This window comes from Heterodontus francisci, chromosome 36 (genome assembly GCF_036365525.1).
Source record: "Heterodontus francisci isolate sHetFra1 chromosome 36, sHetFra1.hap1, whole genome shotgun sequence".
NCBI classification, from domain to species: domain Eukaryota; kingdom Metazoa; phylum Chordata; class Chondrichthyes; order Heterodontiformes; family Heterodontidae; genus Heterodontus; species Heterodontus francisci.
In genome coordinates, this window is record NC_090406.1 from 683,432 (window position 1) to 699,970 (window position 16,539).

The 16,539-nt window shown below is 57.3% G+C and overlaps 1 protein-coding gene across 1 annotated transcript in view; it reads right to left on the minus strand.

Annotated features, from left to right (window-relative positions):
• Positions 1 to 783: 783 nt before the first annotated feature.
• Positions 784 to 16,539, minus strand: part of LOC137351327 (microtubule-associated serine/threonine-protein kinase 3-like) — a 150,105-nt gene continuing 134,349 nt past the window's right edge. Inside the window, exons 11-14 of the mRNA XM_068015764.1 lie at positions 2,867 to 2,951; positions 2,220 to 2,353; positions 1,538 to 1,545; positions 784 to 826 (exon numbers count right to left, since the gene is read on the minus strand). Coding sequence (XP_067871865.1) covers positions 784 to 826; positions 1,538 to 1,545; positions 2,220 to 2,353; positions 2,867 to 2,951 — 270 coding nt within the window. The remainder of the gene's footprint in view (positions 827 to 1,537; positions 1,546 to 2,219; positions 2,354 to 2,866; positions 2,952 to 16,539) is intronic.

Below are 16,539 nucleotides of genomic sequence, written 5' to 3' on the forward strand. Positions count from 1 at the left end.
GATGCGGTGACTGCTTTGAACAACATCTTGGCTTTGTGCAAAAGCCTAACAGTTTCCAGTTGCTTTCAATTGCAACAGCATCCCCCTCATAATCTCATAGCCATACCTGTCCTGGACTTGCTGTAGTGTTCCAGTGAATATCAACACAAGCTTGAACAGCATCATTGATTTTAGTCACGCTACAGCCTGCCAGACTGAACATTAATTTCAATGTCTGAGCATCACTGTCCCCCTTATTTTTTTTCCAAGTAACAAAAAGGTGCCTGCTCCCTGTTAATGTTTTGTGCTTTAGGTCAGGGCTCTTCATTTGCATCAATTTATATATTAAAAACAAAACTTCTGCAGTAAGGCTTTGTCTTTTCAGCACACTATTAAGATACTGTTTGGCTTTGCTGCATGACCTAGTCATGTATTCTGTGGCCCTATATCCAATCACCTTGCCTTTATCTTTTTTTTTCTCTTTCCCCACCCCACTTGACTTGATTCACCTGTTACATTATAAACAATTGCGAGTTCAAATGAAGGGTCACTAACATGGCATTATTTCTGCTTCTCTCCACAGATGCTTCCGGAGTGCAGCATTTCTTTGTTTTTACTTACAGATGGAATTCTACAGAAAAGTAGCTGTCCATAACAAATGCTTTCTTTTGAAGAATTGGATTGCTTCAAGAACAGATTGATGCATCCTCACTCTTAATTCTGGTACCTGAGATTGCATCTTTGGGCAAGTGTGACTTAAAGGATGTCCTGCACATGAGATGTGCCCAGTCTGCACTGTGCACATCAGACCACTGGCTTTGTCATTCTAAGCTGTTTGTCTTCAAGCCTAAACCCAAAAAACAGGCTTAGAGCCAGATATTAAATGATCTTCAAGCCTAAACTGGAACATCCTGACTTCATTGATTCTGTTGAAGAATTCTGGGAACACAGGAAAGCTGCAGTACTAGATACATCAAACTTCAAAAAAAGAAAAAACGGGGACTGGTTTAATTTAAAAATGACAAGGAAATTTAAGTTGTGCTAATAAAACTGTTGGCTCATGCTCATTGGGTTCACAAGCCAAGGGGCAAAGACTGTCTGTCTAAAGCCTGCAGCACCTTTCAATCTAAGTTGAATATCTGAAAGGACTGGTGGTTTGCAGTTGCAGGTGGAAAAAAAACTGAAATTTACACCAAGACTGGCAACAACTTTCCCTGAAGCACTAAAATCTGGTGTTTGACCAGCACACCAAAGGCAAAAGATCTGCACACTGACAAGGAATCAGCAGTGGAAAGCTGGTCTGAGTAGTTTGAAATTCTTTGTGGTCCTAAGTGCGCAGTGCATGATACTGCCATCAATCACAAAACATCCTTTCAAATAAGTGGATGAGAACCCAACTCTGCAGTAAACTGCTATGAAGCAGATTGAAAAAGAACAAAGCCCCTGGAGCCAAAATAAAAAAAAAAAATCTGGACTGTTCCATCGACAATGGGTTCACCCTTGTGTTTTTATTGCTGGGAAGATTGTGGTGAGAAATTCTAAATGGGCTTCTACTTACCATTTTGTCTAAGACCATTTTAGAGCCAGTATAGCTTCAGAGCAAACAGGCACCAAAAACATTCAAATGACACTAGTAATTGGAGAGCAAAACAAAGGCCTGTACGTTTTTAATTTGCTGTGCCTGAGAAAGGCGTTTGACAGTCAGCAGATGGACTTCAAACATTTCATATACTTTTGCCCACCCAGATTCCTAGCTTCTGTGAAGCAGTTGCATGAAAGTAAACTTCAAATACAGCAAAAGTGACCTTCCATCCCCTGTGTATCTCCTAATGGTATGGGCTGACTCCAACCATGTTGACCATCTTTTTGAGCATAATTCTGCAGCAGGCAATGCCAGAGTTTACAGAGGGTTTTTATGTAAGCAGCTGGACTGAAGCCCTTTTCAAACATGTCTTCAGGCTCCAATACAAAGTCTGTTCTGTGCAATTTTCAGTCATTTCGCAGCACTTTGTTTGCCCACAGTCAAATACAATGCTTTTTTTTTTTAGAGCCAGCACAACTGTTGGGGTGAAGGAGCAATCTAAGCAGAATACAGATAGCCAAACATTGTCAGTTAACAAAGCTGAATGCTTTAAAGGAATTTACTGATTTGGGGAGCACCCTCTAGTTTGATGCCAGCATTGTCTATTTCCTAGTCTAGCATATTTAATCATAAAGAAAAATAATTTGGCAGGCTTAACCTGTGGACAGAAGGGGACAAATCCATTGTTGCTGCTCATGTGGCTGGTAGTAATGTGTCCTGTAATGCTGTCTGTGTACACCTTGAAGAGCACTCCCATCACTGCCTTGGCAGTTTCAAGATCTGCTGGCAGGACTGCATCACAAAATTTTCATGGAAACAACACAGGTGCAAAGCTTACTGTTGGACATGTAATGTTGCCCACATAGGCTCTAGTCATCTGCCCAAGCTGGTCTTGTATGGAGATGACCAGAAGTAAAGAGGGGCCTCATGCAAATGTTGCAGGGACTCCTTGGAAGTTCCTCTACCACATCAAACATTGCCAGTGGAAAATGCAGGCCATAAATTGTGTTGCCAGGAGATAGTACAGTTTGAGCAGCACTGGCAACTTGGAGTGGGAAAAAGATGAATTGATGTAACCAATTGCCCCCAGCAGCAACACTAATTAGTACGTTCTGTGGGAGAATTGGCAGGTGACTGGCCTGACTAGCCATCAGGAGGTCTGGAACTAATAACTTCAAAGTTCCCAAAATAGTTCTCTGCTAAGAGTAGTAATTGCATTGGAGTTGTAATGAATTTTAGCTCCTGGAACTTTTGTCCTTGAAAGAATTGAAGTTTGACACATGCCAGGAATACCACCATGCCCACCATGAGTTGTCAAACTACTGAAGCAACAACTCAAGACTATTAGTATGCCATAGAGCAGAAGCAGCATCTGATGGAGCGAAGCATCCTGCAAGTAACAAATCAGATATAAGCTTTGCAATTCTGCCACATTATTTGAATTGTCCACTGCTATTAACATCTAAAGAGCTGGCTGCACAAATATTCCCACTGAGTGGTGGGGCATCCTCTACCAGAAATATGAAGCATTGCATGTAGCAGTTTTAAACCAACTGAATGCACTATTTGATATCATGTAGTAACAAAGGTTACAGATCCTACCAACACTCTGGCAGTTAAGATGTCGGCCAGGCACATGTAACTGTCATAATTAAAATGAGTGTGGCGAGGGTTCTGAGTGTGGCGAGGGTTCTGAGTGTGGCGAGGGTTCTGAGTGTGGCGAGGGTTCTGAGTGTGGCGAGGGTTCTGAGTGTGGCGAGGGTTCTGAGTGTGGCGAGGGTTCTGAGTGTGGCGAGGGTTCTGAGTGTGGCGAGGGTTCTGAGTGTGGCGAGGGTTCTGAGTGTGGCGAGGGTTCTGAGTGTGGCGAGGGTTCTGAGTGTGGCGAGGGTTCTGAGTGTGGCGAGGGTTCTGAGTGTGGCGAGGGTTCTGAGTGTGGCGAGGGTTCTGAGTGTGGCGAGGGTTCTGAGTGTGGCGAGGGTTCTGAGTGTGGCGAGGGTTCTGAGTGTGGCGAGGGTTCTGAGTGTGGCGAGGGTTCTGAGTGTGGCGAGGGTTCTGAGTGTGGCGAGGGTTCTGAGTGTGGCGAGGGTTCTGAGTGTGGCGAGGGTTCTGAGTGTGGCGAGGGTTCTGAGTGTGGCGAGGGTTCTGAGTGTGGCGAGGGTTCTGAGTGTGGCGAGGGTTCTGAGTGTGGCGAGGGTTCTGAGTGTGGCGAGGGTTCTGAGTGTGGCGAGGGTTCTGAGTGTGGCGAGGGTTCTGAGTGTGGCGAGGGTTCTGAGTGTGGCGAGGGTTCTGAGTGTGGCGAGGGTTCTGAGTGTGGCGAGGGTTCTGAGTGTGGCGAGGGTTCTGAGTGTGGCGAGGGTTCTGAGTGTGGCGAGGGTTCTGAGTGTGGCGAGGGTTCTGAGTGTGGCGAGGGTTCTGAGTGTGGCGAGGGTTCTGAGTGTGGCGAGGGTTCTGAGTGTGGCGAGGGTTCTGAGTGTGGCGAGGGTTCTGAGTGTGGCGAGGGTTCTGAGTGTGGCGAGGGTTCTGAGTGTGGCGAGGGTTCTGAGTGTGGCGAGGGTTCTGAGTGTGGCGAGGGTTCTGAGTGTGGCGAGGGTTCTGAGTGTGGCGAGGGTTCTGAGTGTGGCGAGGGTTCTGAGTGTGGCGAGGGTTCTGAGTGTGGCGAGGGTTCTGAGTGTGGCGAGGGTTCTGAGTGTGGCGAGGGTTCTGAGTGTGGCGAGGGTTCTGAGTGTGGCGAGGGTTCTGAGTGTGGCGAGGGTTCTGAGTGTGGCGAGGGTTCTGAGTGTGGCGAGGGTTCTGAGTGTGGCGAGGGTTCTGAGTGTGGCGAGGGTTCTGAGTGTGGCGAGGGTTCTGAGTGTGGCGAGGGTTCTGAGTGTGGCGAGGGTTCTGAGTGTGGCGAGGGTTCTGAGTGTGGCGAGGGTTCTGAGTGTGGCGAGGGTTCTGAGTGTGGCGAGGGTTCTGAGTGTGGCGAGGGTTCTGAGTGTGGCGAGGGTTCTGAGTGTGGCGAGGGTTCTGAGTGTGGCGAGGGTTCTGAGTGTGGCGAGGGTTCTGAGTGTGGCGAGGGTTCTGAGTGTGGCGAGGGTTCTGAGTGTGGCGAGGGTTCTGAGTGTGGCGAGGGTTCTGAGTGTGGCGAGGGTTCTGAGTGTGGCGAGGGTTCTGAGTGTGGCGAGGGTTCTGAGTGTGGCGAGGGTTCTGAGTGTGGCGAGGGTTCTGAGTGTGGCGAGGGTTCTGAGTGTGGCGAGGGTTCTGAGTGTGGCGAGGGTTCTGAGTGTGGCGAGGGTTCTGAGTGTGGCGAGGGTTCTGAGTGTGGCGAGGGTTCTGAGTGTGGCGAGGGTTCTGAGTGTGGCGAGGGTTCTGAGTGTGGCGAGGGTTCTGAGTGTGGCGAGGGTTCTGAGTGTGGCGAGGGTTCTGAGTGTGGCGAGGGTTCTGAGTGTGGCGAGGGTTCTGAGTGTGGCGAGGGTTCTGAGTGTGGCGAGGGTTCTGAGTGTGGCGAGGGTTCTGAGTGTGGCGAGGGTTCTGAGTGTGGCGAGGGTTCTGAGTGTGGCGAGGGTTCTGAGTGTGGCGAGGGTTCTGAGTGTGGCGAGGGTTCTGAGTGTGGCGAGGGTTCTGAGTGTGGCGAGGGTTCTGAGTGTGGCGAGGGTTCTGAGTGTGGCGAGGGTTCTGAGTGTGGCGAGGGTTCTGAGTGTGGCGAGGGTTCTGAGTGTGGCGAGGGTTCTGAGTGTGGCGAGGGTTCTGAGTGTGGCGAGGGTTCTGAGTGTGGCGAGGGTTCTGAGTGTGGCGAGGGTTCTGAGTGTGGCGAGGGTTCTGAGTGTGGCGAGGGTTCTGAGTGTGGCGAGGGTTCTGAGTGTGGCGAGGGTTCTGAGTGTGGCGAGGGTTCTGAGTGTGGCGAGGGTTCTGAGTGTGGCGAGGGTTCTGAGTGTGGCGAGGGTTCTGAGTGTGGCGAGGGTTCTGAGTGTGGCGAGGGTTCTGAGTGTGGCGAGGGTTCTGAGTGTGGCGAGGGTTCTGAGTGTGGCGAGGGTTCTGAGTGTGGCGAGGGTTCTGAGTGTGGCGAGGGTTCTGAGTGTGGCGAGGGTTCTGAGTGTGGCGAGGGTTCTGAGTGTGGCGAGGGTTCTGAGTGTGGCGAGGGTTCTGAGTGTGGCGAGGGTTCTGAGTGTGGCGAGGGTTCTGAGTGTGGCGAGGGTTCTGAGTGTGGCGAGGGTTCTGAGTGTGGCGAGGGTTCTGAGTGTGGCGAGGGTTCTGAGTGTGGCGAGGGTTCTGAGTGTGGCGAGGGTTCTGAGTGTGGCGAGGGTTCTGAGTGTGGCGAGGGTTCTGAGTGTGGCGAGGGTTCTGAGTGTGGCGAGGGTTCTGAGTGTGGCGAGGGTTCTGAGTGTGGCGAGGGTTCTGAGTGTGGCGAGGGTTCTGAGTGTGGCGAGGGTTCTGAGTGTGGCGAGGGTTCTGAGTGTGGCGAGGGTTCTGAGTGTGGCGAGGGTTCTGAGTGTGGCGAGGGTTCTGAGTGTGGCGAGGGTTCTGAGTGTGGCGAGGGTTCTGAGTGTGGCGAGGGTTCTGAGTGTGGCGAGGGTTCTGAGTGTGGCGAGGGTTCTGAGTGTGGCGAGGGTTCTGAGTGTGGCGAGGGTTCTGAGTGTGGCGAGGGTTCTGAGTGTGGCGAGGGTTCTGAGTGTGGCGAGGGTTCTGAGTGTGGCGAGGGTTCTGAGTGTGGCGAGGGTTCTGAGTGTGGCGAGGGTTCTGAGTGTGGCGAGGGTTCTGAGTGTGGCGAGGGTTCTGAGTGTGGCGAGGGTTCTGAGTGTGGCGAGGGTTCTGAGTGTGGCGAGGGTTCTGAGTGTGGCGAGGGTTCTGAGTGTGGCGAGGGTTCTGAGTGTGGCGAGGGTTCTGAGTGTGGCGAGGGTTCTGAGTGTGGCGAGGGTTCTGAGTGTGGCGAGGGTTCTGAGTGTGGCGAGGGTTCTGAGTGTGGCGAGGGTTCTGAGTGTGGCGAGGGTTCTGAGTGTGGCGAGGGTTCTGAGTGTGGCGAGGGTTCTGAGTGTGGCGAGGGTTCTGAGTGTGGCGAGGGTTCTGAGTGTGGCGAGGGTTCTGAGTGTGGCGAGGGTTCTGAGTGTGGCGAGGGTTCTGAGTGTGGCGAGGGTTCTGAGTGTGGCGAGGGTTCTGAGTGTGGCGAGGGTTCTGAGTGTGGCGAGGGTTCTGAGTGTGGCGAGGGTTCTGAGTGTGGCGAGGGTTCTGAGTGTGGCGAGGGTTCTGAGTGTGGCGAGGGTTCTGAGTGTGGCGAGGGTTCTGAGTGTGGCGAGGGTTCTGAGTGTGGCGAGGGTTCTGAGTGTGGCGAGGGTTCTGAGTGTGGCGAGGGTTCTGAGTGTGGCGAGGGTTCTGAGTGTGGCGAGGGTTCTGAGTGTGGCGAGGGTTCTGAGTGTGGCGAGGGTTCTGAGTGTGGCGAGGGTTCTGAGTGTGGCGAGGGTTCTGAGTGTGGCGAGGGTTCTGAGTGTGGCGAGGGTTCTGAGTGTGGCGAGGGTTCTGAGTGTGGCGAGGGTTCTGAGTGTGGCGAGGGTTCTGAGTGTGGCGAGGGTTCTGAGTGTGGCGAGGGTTCTGAGTGTGGCGAGGGTTCTGAGTGTGGCGAGGGTTCTGAGTGTGGCGAGGGTTCTGAGTGTGGCGAGGGTTCTGAGTGTGGCGAGGGTTCTGAGTGTGGCGAGGGTTCTGAGTGTGGCGAGGGTTCTGAGTGTGGCGAGGGTTCTGAGTGTGGCGAGGGTTCTGAGTGTGGCGAGGGTTCTGAGTGTGGCGAGGGTTCTGAGTGTGGCGAGGGTTCTGAGTGTGGCGAGGGTTCTGAGTGTGGCGAGGGTTCTGAGTGTGGCGAGGGTTCTGAGTGTGGCGAGGGTTCTGAGTGTGGCGAGGGTTCTGAGTGTGGCGAGGGTTCTGAGTGTGGCGAGGGTTCTGAGTGTGGCGAGGGTTCTGAGTGTGGCGAGGGTTCTGAGTGTGGCGAGGGTTCTGAGTGTGGCGAGGGTTCTGAGTGTGGCGAGGGTTCTGAGTGTGGCGAGGGTTCTGAGTGTGGCGAGGGTTCTGAGTGTGGCGAGGGTTCTGAGTGTGGCGAGGGTTCTGAGTGTGGCGAGGGTTCTGAGTGTGGCGAGGGTTCTGAGTGTGGCGAGGGTTCTGAGTGTGGCGAGGGTTCTGAGTGTGGCGAGGGTTCTGAGTGTGGCGAGGGTTCTGAGTGTGGCGAGGGTTCTGAGTGTGGCGAGGGTTCTGAGTGTGGCGAGGGTTCTGAGTGTGGCGAGGGTTCTGAGTGTGGCGAGGGTTCTGAGTGTGGCGAGGGTTCTGAGTGTGGCGAGGGTTCTGAGTGTGGCGAGGGTTCTGAGTGTGGCGAGGGTTCTGAGTGTGGCGAGGGTTCTGAGTGTGGCGAGGGTTCTGAGTGTGGCGAGGGTTCTGAGTGTGGCGAGGGTTCTGAGTGTGGCGAGGGTTCTGAGTGTGGCGAGGGTTCTGAGTGTGGCGAGGGTTCTGAGTGTGGCGAGGGTTCTGAGTGTGGCGAGGGTTCTGAGTGTGGCGAGGGTTCTGAGTGTGGCGAGGGTTCTGAGTGTGGCGAGGGTTCTGAGTGTGGCGAGGGTTCTGAGTGTGGCGAGGGTTCTGAGTGTGGCGAGGGTTCTGAGTGTGGCGAGGGTTCTGAGTGTGGCGAGGGTTCTGAGTGTGGCGAGGGTTCTGAGTGTGGCGAGGGTTCTGAGTGTGGCGAGGGTTCTGAGTGTGGCGAGGGTTCTGAGTGTGGCGAGGGTTCTGAGTGTGGCGAGGGTTCTGAGTGTGGCGAGGGTTCTGAGTGTGGCGAGGGTTCTGAGTGTGGCGAGGGTTCTGAGTGTGGCGAGGGTTCTGAGTGTGGCGAGGGTTCTGAGTGTGGCGAGGGTTCTGAGTGTGGCGAGGGTTCTGAGTGTGGCGAGGGTTCTGAGTGTGGCGAGGGTTCTGAGTGTGGCGAGGGTTCTGAGTGTGGCGAGGGTTCTGAGTGTGGCGAGGGTTCTGAGTGTGGCGAGGGTTCTGAGTGTGGCGAGGGTTCTGAGTGTGGCGAGGGTTCTGAGTGTGGCGAGGGTTCTGAGTGTGGCGAGGGTTCTGAGTGTGGCGAGGGTTCTGAGTGTGGCGAGGGTTCTGAGTGTGGCGAGGGTTCTGAGTGTGGCGAGGGTTCTGAGTGTGGCGAGGGTTCTGAGTGTGGCGAGGGTTCTGAGTGTGGCGAGGGTTCTGAGTGTGGCGAGGGTTCTGAGTGTGGCGAGGGTTCTGAGTGTGGCGAGGGTTCTGAGTGTGGCGAGGGTTCTGAGTGTGGCGAGGGTTCTGAGTGTGGCGAGGGTTCTGAGTGTGGCGAGGGTTCTGAGTGTGGCGAGGGTTCTGAGTGTGGCGAGGGTTCTGAGTGTGGCGAGGGTTCTGAGTGTGGCGAGGGTTCTGAGTGTGGCGAGGGTTCTGAGTGTGGCGAGGGTTCTGAGTGTGGCGAGGGTTCTGAGTGTGGCGAGGGTTCTGAGTGTGGCGAGGGTTCTGAGTGTGGCGAGGGTTCTGAGTGTGGCGAGGGTTCTGAGTGTGGCGAGGGTTCTGAGTGTGGCGAGGGTTCTGAGTGTGGCGAGGGTTCTGAGTGTGGCGAGGGTTCTGAGTGTGGCGAGGGTTCTGAGTGTGGCGAGGGTTCTGAGTGTGGCGAGGGTTCTGAGTGTGGCGAGGGTTCTGAGTGTGGCGAGGGTTCTGAGTGTGGCGAGGGTTCTGAGTGTGGCGAGGGTTCTGAGTGTGGCGAGGGTTCTGAGTGTGGCGAGGGTTCTGAGTGTGGCGAGGGTTCTGAGTGTGGCGAGGGTTCTGAGTGTGGCGAGGGTTCTGAGTGTGGCGAGGGTTCTGAGTGTGGCGAGGGTTCTGAGTGTGGCGAGGGTTCTGAGTGTGGCGAGGGTTCTGAGTGTGGCGAGGGTTCTGAGTGTGGCGAGGGTTCTGAGTGTGGCGAGGGTTCTGAGTGTGGCGAGGGTTCTGAGTGTGGCGAGGGTTCTGAGTGTGGCGAGGGTTCTGAGTGTGGCGAGGGTTCTGAGTGTGGCGAGGGTTCTGAGTGTGGCGAGGGTTCTGAGTGTGGCGAGGGTTCTGAGTGTGGCGAGGGTTCTGAGTGTGGCGAGGGTTCTGAGTGTGGCGAGGGTTCTGAGTGTGGCGAGGGTTCTGAGTGTGGCGAGGGTTCTGAGTGTGGCGAGGGTTCTGAGTGTGGCGAGGGTTCTGAGTGTGGCGAGGGTTCTGAGTGTGGCGAGGGTTCTGAGTGTGGCGAGGGTTCTGAGTGTGGCGAGGGTTCTGAGTGTGGCGAGGGTTCTGAGTGTGGCGAGGGTTCTGAGTGTGGCGAGGGTTCTGAGTGTGGCGAGGGTTCTGAGTGTGGCGAGGGTTCTGAGTGTGGCGAGGGTTCTGAGTGTGGCGAGGGTTCTGAGTGTGGCGAGGGTTCTGAGTGTGGCGAGGGTTCTGAGTGTGGCGAGGGTTCTGAGTGTGGCGAGGGTTCTGAGTGTGGCGAGGGTTCTGAGTGTGGCGAGGGTTCTGAGTGTGGCGAGGGTTCTGAGTGTGGCGAGGGTTCTGAGTGTGGCGAGGGTTCTGAGTGTGGCGAGGGTTCTGAGTGTGGCGAGGGTTCTGAGTGTGGCGAGGGTTCTGAGTGTGGCGAGGGTTCTGAGTGTGGCGAGGGTTCTGAGTGTGGCGAGGGTTCTGAGTGTGGCGAGGGTTCTGAGTGTGGCGAGGGTTCTGAGTGTGGCGAGGGTTCTGAGTGTGGCGAGGGTTCTGAGTGTGGCGAGGGTTCTGAGTGTGGCGAGGGTTCTGAGTGTGGCGAGGGTTCTGAGTGTGGCGAGGGTTCTGAGTGTGGCGAGGGTTCTGAGTGTGGCGAGGGTTCTGAGTGTGGCGAGGGTTCTGAGTGTGGCGAGGGTTCTGAGTGTGGCGAGGGTTCTGAGTGTGGCGAGGGTTCTGAGTGTGGCGAGGGTTCTGAGTGTGGCGAGGGTTCTGAGTGTGGCGAGGGTTCTGAGTGTGGCGAGGGTTCTGAGTGTGGCGAGGGTTCTGAGTGTGGCGAGGGTTCTGAGTGTGGCGAGGGTTCTGAGTGTGGCGAGGGTTCTGAGTGTGGCGAGGGTTCTGAGTGTGGCGAGGGTTCTGAGTGTGGCGAGGGTTCTGAGTGTGGCGAGGGTTCTGAGTGTGGCGAGGGTTCTGAGTGTGGCGAGGGTTCTGAGTGTGGCGAGGGTTCTGAGTGTGGCGAGGGTTCTGAGTGTGGCGAGGGTTCTGAGTGTGGCGAGGGTTCTGAGTGTGGCGAGGGTTCTGAGTGTGGCGAGGGTTCTGAGTGTGGCGAGGGTTCTGAGTGTGGCGAGGGTTCTGAGTGTGGCGAGGGTTCTGAGTGTGGCGAGGGTTCTGAGTGTGGCGAGGGTTCTGAGTGTGGCGAGGGTTCTGAGTGTGGCGAGGGTTCTGAGTGTGGCGAGGGTTCTGAGTGTGGCGAGGGTTCTGAGTGTGGCGAGGGTTCTGAGTGTGGCGAGGGTTCTGAGTGTGGCGAGGGTTCTGAGTGTGGCGAGGGTTCTGAGTGTGGCGAGGGTTCTGAGTGTGGCGAGGGTTCTGAGTGTGGCGAGGGTTCTGAGTGTGGCGAGGGTTCTGAGTGTGGCGAGGGTTCTGAGTGTGGCGAGGGTTCTGAGTGTGGCGAGGGTTCTGAGTGTGGCGAGGGTTCTGAGTGTGGCGAGGGTTCTGAGTGTGGCGAGGGTTCTGAGTGTGGCGAGGGTTCTGAGTGTGGCGAGGGTTCTGAGTGTGGCGAGGGTTCTGAGTGTGGCGAGGGTTCTGAGTGTGGCGAGGGTTCTGAGTGTGGCGAGGGTTCTGAGTGTGGCGAGGGTTCTGAGTGTGGCGAGGGTTCTGAGTGTGGCGAGGGTTCTGAGTGTGGCGAGGGTTCTGAGTGTGGCGAGGGTTCTGAGTGTGGCGAGGGTTCTGAGTGTGGCGAGGGTTCTGAGTGTGGCGAGGGTTCTGAGTGTGGCGAGGGTTCTGAGTGTGGCGAGGGTTCTGAGTGTGGCGAGGGTTCTGAGTGTGGCGAGGGTTCTGAGTGTGGCGAGGGTTCTGAGTGTGGCGAGGGTTCTGAGTGTGGCGAGGGTTCTGAGTGTGGCGAGGGTTCTGAGTGTGGCGAGGGTTCTGAGTGTGGCGAGGGTTCTGAGTGTGGCGAGGGTTCTGAGTGTGGCGAGGGTTCTGAGTGTGGCGAGGGTTCTGAGTGTGGCGAGGGTTCTGAGTGTGGCGAGGGTTCTGAGTGTGGCGAGGGTTCTGAGTGTGGCGAGGGTTCTGAGTGTGGCGAGGGTTCTGAGTGTGGCGAGGGTTCTGAGTGTGGCGAGGGTTCTGAGTGTGGCGAGGGTTCTGAGTGTGGCGAGGGTTCTGAGTGTGGCGAGGGTTCTGAGTGTGGCGAGGGTTCTGAGTGTGGCGAGGGTTCTGAGTGTGGCGAGGGTTCTGAGTGTGGCGAGGGTTCTGAGTGTGGCGAGGGTTCTGAGTGTGGCGAGGGTTCTGAGTGTGGCGAGGGTTCTGAGTGTGGCGAGGGTTCTGAGTGTGGCGAGGGTTCTGAGTGTGGCGAGGGTTCTGAGTGTGGCGAGGGTTCTGAGTGTGGCGAGGGTTCTGAGTGTGGCGAGGGTTCTGAGTGTGGCGAGGGTTCTGAGTGTGGCGAGGGTTCTGAGTGTGGCGAGGGTTCTGAGTGTGGCGAGGGTTCTGAGTGTGGCGAGGGTTCTGAGTGTGGCGAGGGTTCTGAGTGTGGCGAGGGTTCTGAGTGTGGCGAGGGTTCTGAGTGTGGCGAGGGTTCTGAGTGTGGCGAGGGTTCTGAGTGTGGCGAGGGTTCTGAGTGTGGCGAGGGTTCTGAGTGTGGCGAGGGTTCTGAGTGTGGCGAGGGTTCTGAGTGTGGCGAGGGTTCTGAGTGTGGCGAGGGTTCTGAGTGTGGCGAGGGTTCTGAGTGTGGCGAGGGTTCTGAGTGTGGCGAGGGTTCTGAGTGTGGCGAGGGTTCTGAGTGTGGCGAGGGTTCTGAGTGTGGCGAGGGTTCTGAGTGTGGCGAGGGTTCTGAGTGTGGCGAGGGTTCTGAGTGTGGCGAGGGTTCTGAGTGTGGCGAGGGTTCTGAGTGTGGCGAGGGTTCTGAGTGTGGCGAGGGTTCTGAGTGTGGCGAGGGTTCTGAGTGTGGCGAGGGTTCTGAGTGTGGCGAGGGTTCTGAGTGTGGCGAGGGTTCTGAGTGTGGCGAGGGTTCTGAGTGTGGCGAGGGTTCTGAGTGTGGCGAGGGTTCTGAGTGTGGCGAGGGTTCTGAGTGTGGCGAGGGTTCTGAGTGTGGCGAGGGTTCTGAGTGTGGCGAGGGTTCTGAGTGTGGCGAGGGTTCTGAGTGTGGCGAGGGTTCTGAGTGTGGCGAGGGTTCTGAGTGTGGCGAGGGTTCTGAGTGTGGCGAGGGTTCTGAGTGTGGCGAGGGTTCTGAGTGTGGCGAGGGTTCTGAGTGTGGCGAGGGTTCTGAGTGTGGCGAGGGTTCTGAGTGTGGCGAGGGTTCTGAGTGTGGCGAGGGTTCTGAGTGTGGCGAGGGTTCTGAGTGTGGCGAGGGTTCTGAGTGTGGCGAGGGTTCTGAGTGTGGCGAGGGTTCTGAGTGTGGCGAGGGTTCTGAGTGTGGCGAGGGTTCTGAGTGTGGCGAGGGTTCTGAGTGTGGCGAGGGTTCTGAGTGTGGCGAGGGTTCTGAGTGTGGCGAGGGTTCTGAGTGTGGCGAGGGTTCTGAGTGTGGCGAGGGTTCTGAGTGTGGCGAGGGTTCTGAGTGTGGCGAGGGTTCTGAGTGTGGCGAGGGTTCTGAGTGTGGCGAGGGTTCTGAGTGTGGCGAGGGTTCTGAGTGTGGCGAGGGTTCTGAGTGTGGCGAGGGTTCTGAGTGTGGCGAGGGTTCTGAGTGTGGCGAGGGTTCTGAGTGTGGCGAGGGTTCTGAGTGTGGCGAGGGTTCTGAGTGTGGCGAGGGTTCTGAGTGTGGCGAGGGTTCTGAGTGTGGCGAGGGTTCTGAGTGTGGCGAGGGTTCTGAGTGTGGCGAGGGTTCTGAGTGTGGCGAGGGTTCTGAGTGTGGCGAGGGTTCTGAGTGTGGCGAGGGTTCTGAGTGTGGCGAGGGTTCTGAGTGTGGCGAGGGTTCTGAGTGTGGCGAGGGTTCTGAGTGTGGCGAGGGTTCTGAGTGTGGCGAGGGTTCTGAGTGTGGCGAGGGTTCTGAGTGTGGCGAGGGTTCTGAGTGTGGCGAGGGTTCTGAGTGTGGCGAGGGTTCTGAGTGTGGCGAGGGTTCTGAGTGTGGCGAGGGTTCTGAGTGTGGCGAGGGTTCTGAGTGTGGCGAGGGTTCTGAGTGTGGCGAGGGTTCTGAGTGTGGCGAGGGTTCTGAGTGTGGCGAGGGTTCTGAGTGTGGCGAGGGTTCTGAGTGTGGCGAGGGTTCTGAGTGTGGCGAGGGTTCTGAGTGTGGCGAGGGTTCTGAGTGTGGCGAGGGTTCTGAGTGTGGCGAGGGTTCTGAGTGTGGCGAGGGTTCTGAGTGTGGCGAGGGTTCTGAGTGTGGCGAGGGTTCTGAGTGTGGCGAGGGTTCTGAGTGTGGCGAGGGTTCTGAGTGTGGCGAGGGTTCTGAGTGTGGCGAGGGTTCTGAGTGTGGCGAGGGTTCTGAGTGTGGCGAGGGTTCTGAGTGTGGCGAGGGTTCTGAGTGTGGCGAGGGTTCTGAGTGTGGCGAGGGTTCTGAGTGTGGCGAGGGTTCTGAGTGTGGCGAGGGTTCTGAGTGTGGCGAGGGTTCTGAGTGTGGCGAGGGTTCTGAGTGTGGCGAGGGTTCTGAGTGTGGCGAGGGTTCTGAGTGTGGCGAGGGTTCTGAGTGTGGCGAGGGTTCTGAGTGTGGCGAGGGTTCTGAGTGTGGCGAGGGTTCTGAGTGTGGCGAGGGTTCTGAGTGTGGCGAGGGTTCTGAGTGTGGCGAGGGTTCTGAGTGTGGCGAGGGTTCTGAGTGTGGCGAGGGTTCTGAGTGTGGCGAGGGTTCTGAGTGTGGCGAGGGTTCTGAGTGTGGCGAGGGTTCTGAGTGTGGCGAGGGTTCTGAGTGTGGCGAGGGTTCTGAGTGTGGCGAGGGTTCTGAGTGTGGCGAGGGTTCTGAGTGTGGCGAGGGTTCTGAGTGTGGCGAGGGTTCTGAGTGTGGCGAGGGTTCTGAGTGTGGCGAGGGTTCTGAGTGTGGCGAGGGTTCTGAGTGTGGCGAGGGTTCTGAGTGTGGCGAGGGTTCTGAGTGTGGCGAGGGTTCTGAGTGTGGCGAGGGTTCTGAGTGTGGCGAGGGTTCTGAGTGTGGCGAGGGTTCTGAGTGTGGCGAGGGTTCTGAGTGTGGCGAGGGTTCTGAGTGTGGCGAGGGTTCTGAGTGTGGCGAGGGTTCTGAGTGTGGCGAGGGTTCTGAGTGTGGCGAGGGTTCTGAGTGTGGCGAGGGTTCTGAGTGTGGCGAGGGTTCTGAGTGTGGCGAGGGTTCTGAGTGTGGCGAGGGTTCTGAGTGTGGCGAGGGTTCTGAGTGTGGCGAGGGTTCTGAGTGTGGCGAGGGTTCTGAGTGTGGCGAGGGTTCTGAGTGTGGCGAGGGTTCTGAGTGTGGCGAGGGTTCTGAGTGTGGCGAGGGTTCTGAGTGTGGCGAGGGTTCTGAGTGTGGCGAGGGTTCTGAGTGTGGCGAGGGTTCTGAGTGTGGCGAGGGTTCTGAGTGTGGCGAGGGTTCTGAGTGTGGCGAGGGTTCTGAGTGTGGCGAGGGTTCTGAGTGTGGCGAGGGTTCTGAGTGTGGCGAGGGTTCTGAGTGTGGCGAGGGTTCTGAGTGTGGCGAGGGTTCTGAGTGTGGCGAGGGTTCTGAGTGTGGCGAGGGTTCTGAGTGTGGCGAGGGTTCTGAGTGTGGCGAGGGTTCTGAGTGTGGCGAGGGTTCTGAGTGTGGCGAGGGTTCTGAGTGTGGCGAGGGTTCTGAGTGTGGCGAGGGTTCTGAGTGTGGCGAGGGTTCTGAGTGTGGCGAGGGTTCTGAGTGTGGCGAGGGTTCTGAGTGTGGCGAGGGTTCTGAGTGTGGCGAGGGTTCTGAGTGTGGCGAGGGTTCTGAGTGTGGCGAGGGTTCTGAGTGTGGCGAGGGTTCTGAGTGTGGCGAGGGTTCTGAGTGTGGCGAGGGTTCTGAGTGTGGCGAGGGTTCTGAGTGTGGCGAGGGTTCTGAGTGTGGCGAGGGTTCTGAGTGTGGCGAGGGTTCTGAGTGTGGCGAGGGTTCTGAGTGTGGCGAGGGTTCTGAGTGTGGCGAGGGTTCTGAGTGTGGCGAGGGTTCTGAGTGTGGCGAGGGTTCTGAGTGTGGCGAGGGTTCTGAGTGTGGCGAGGGTTCTGAGTGTGGCGAGGGTTCTGAGTGTGGCGAGGGTTCTGAGTGTGGCGAGGGTTCTGAGTGTGGCGAGGGTTCTGAGTGTGGCGAGGGTTCTGAGTGTGGCGAGGGTTCTGAGTGTGGCGAGGGTTCTGAGTGTGGCGAGGGTTCTGAGTGTGGCGAGGGTTCTGAGTGTGGCGAGGGTTCTGAGTGTGGCGAGGGTTCTGAGTGTGGCGAGGGTTCTGAGTGTGGCGAGGGTTCTGAGTGTGGCGAGGGTTCTGAGTGTGGCGAGGGTTCTGAGTGTGGCGAGGGTTCTGAGTGTGGCGAGGGTTCTGAGTGTGGCGAGGGTTCTGAGTGTGGCGAGGGTTCTGAGTGTGGCGAGGGTTCTGAGTGTGGCGAGGGTTCTGAGTGTGGCGAGGGTTCTGAGTGTGGCGAGGGTTCTGAGTGTGGCGAGGGTTCTGAGTGTGGCGAGGGTTCTGAGTGTGGCGAGGGTTCTGAGTGTGGCGAGGGTTCTGAGTGTGGCGAGGGTTCTGAGTGTGGCGAGGGTTCTGAGTGTGGCGAGGGTTCTGAGTGTGGCGAGGGTTCTGAGTGTGGCGAGGGTTCTGAGTGTGGCGAGGGTTCTGAGTGTGGCGAGGGTTCTGAGTGTGGCGAGGGTTCTGAGTGTGGCGAGGGTTCTGAGTGTGGCGAGGGTTCTGAGTGTGGCGAGGGTTCTGAGTGTGGCGAGGGTTCTGAGTGTGGCGAGGGTTCT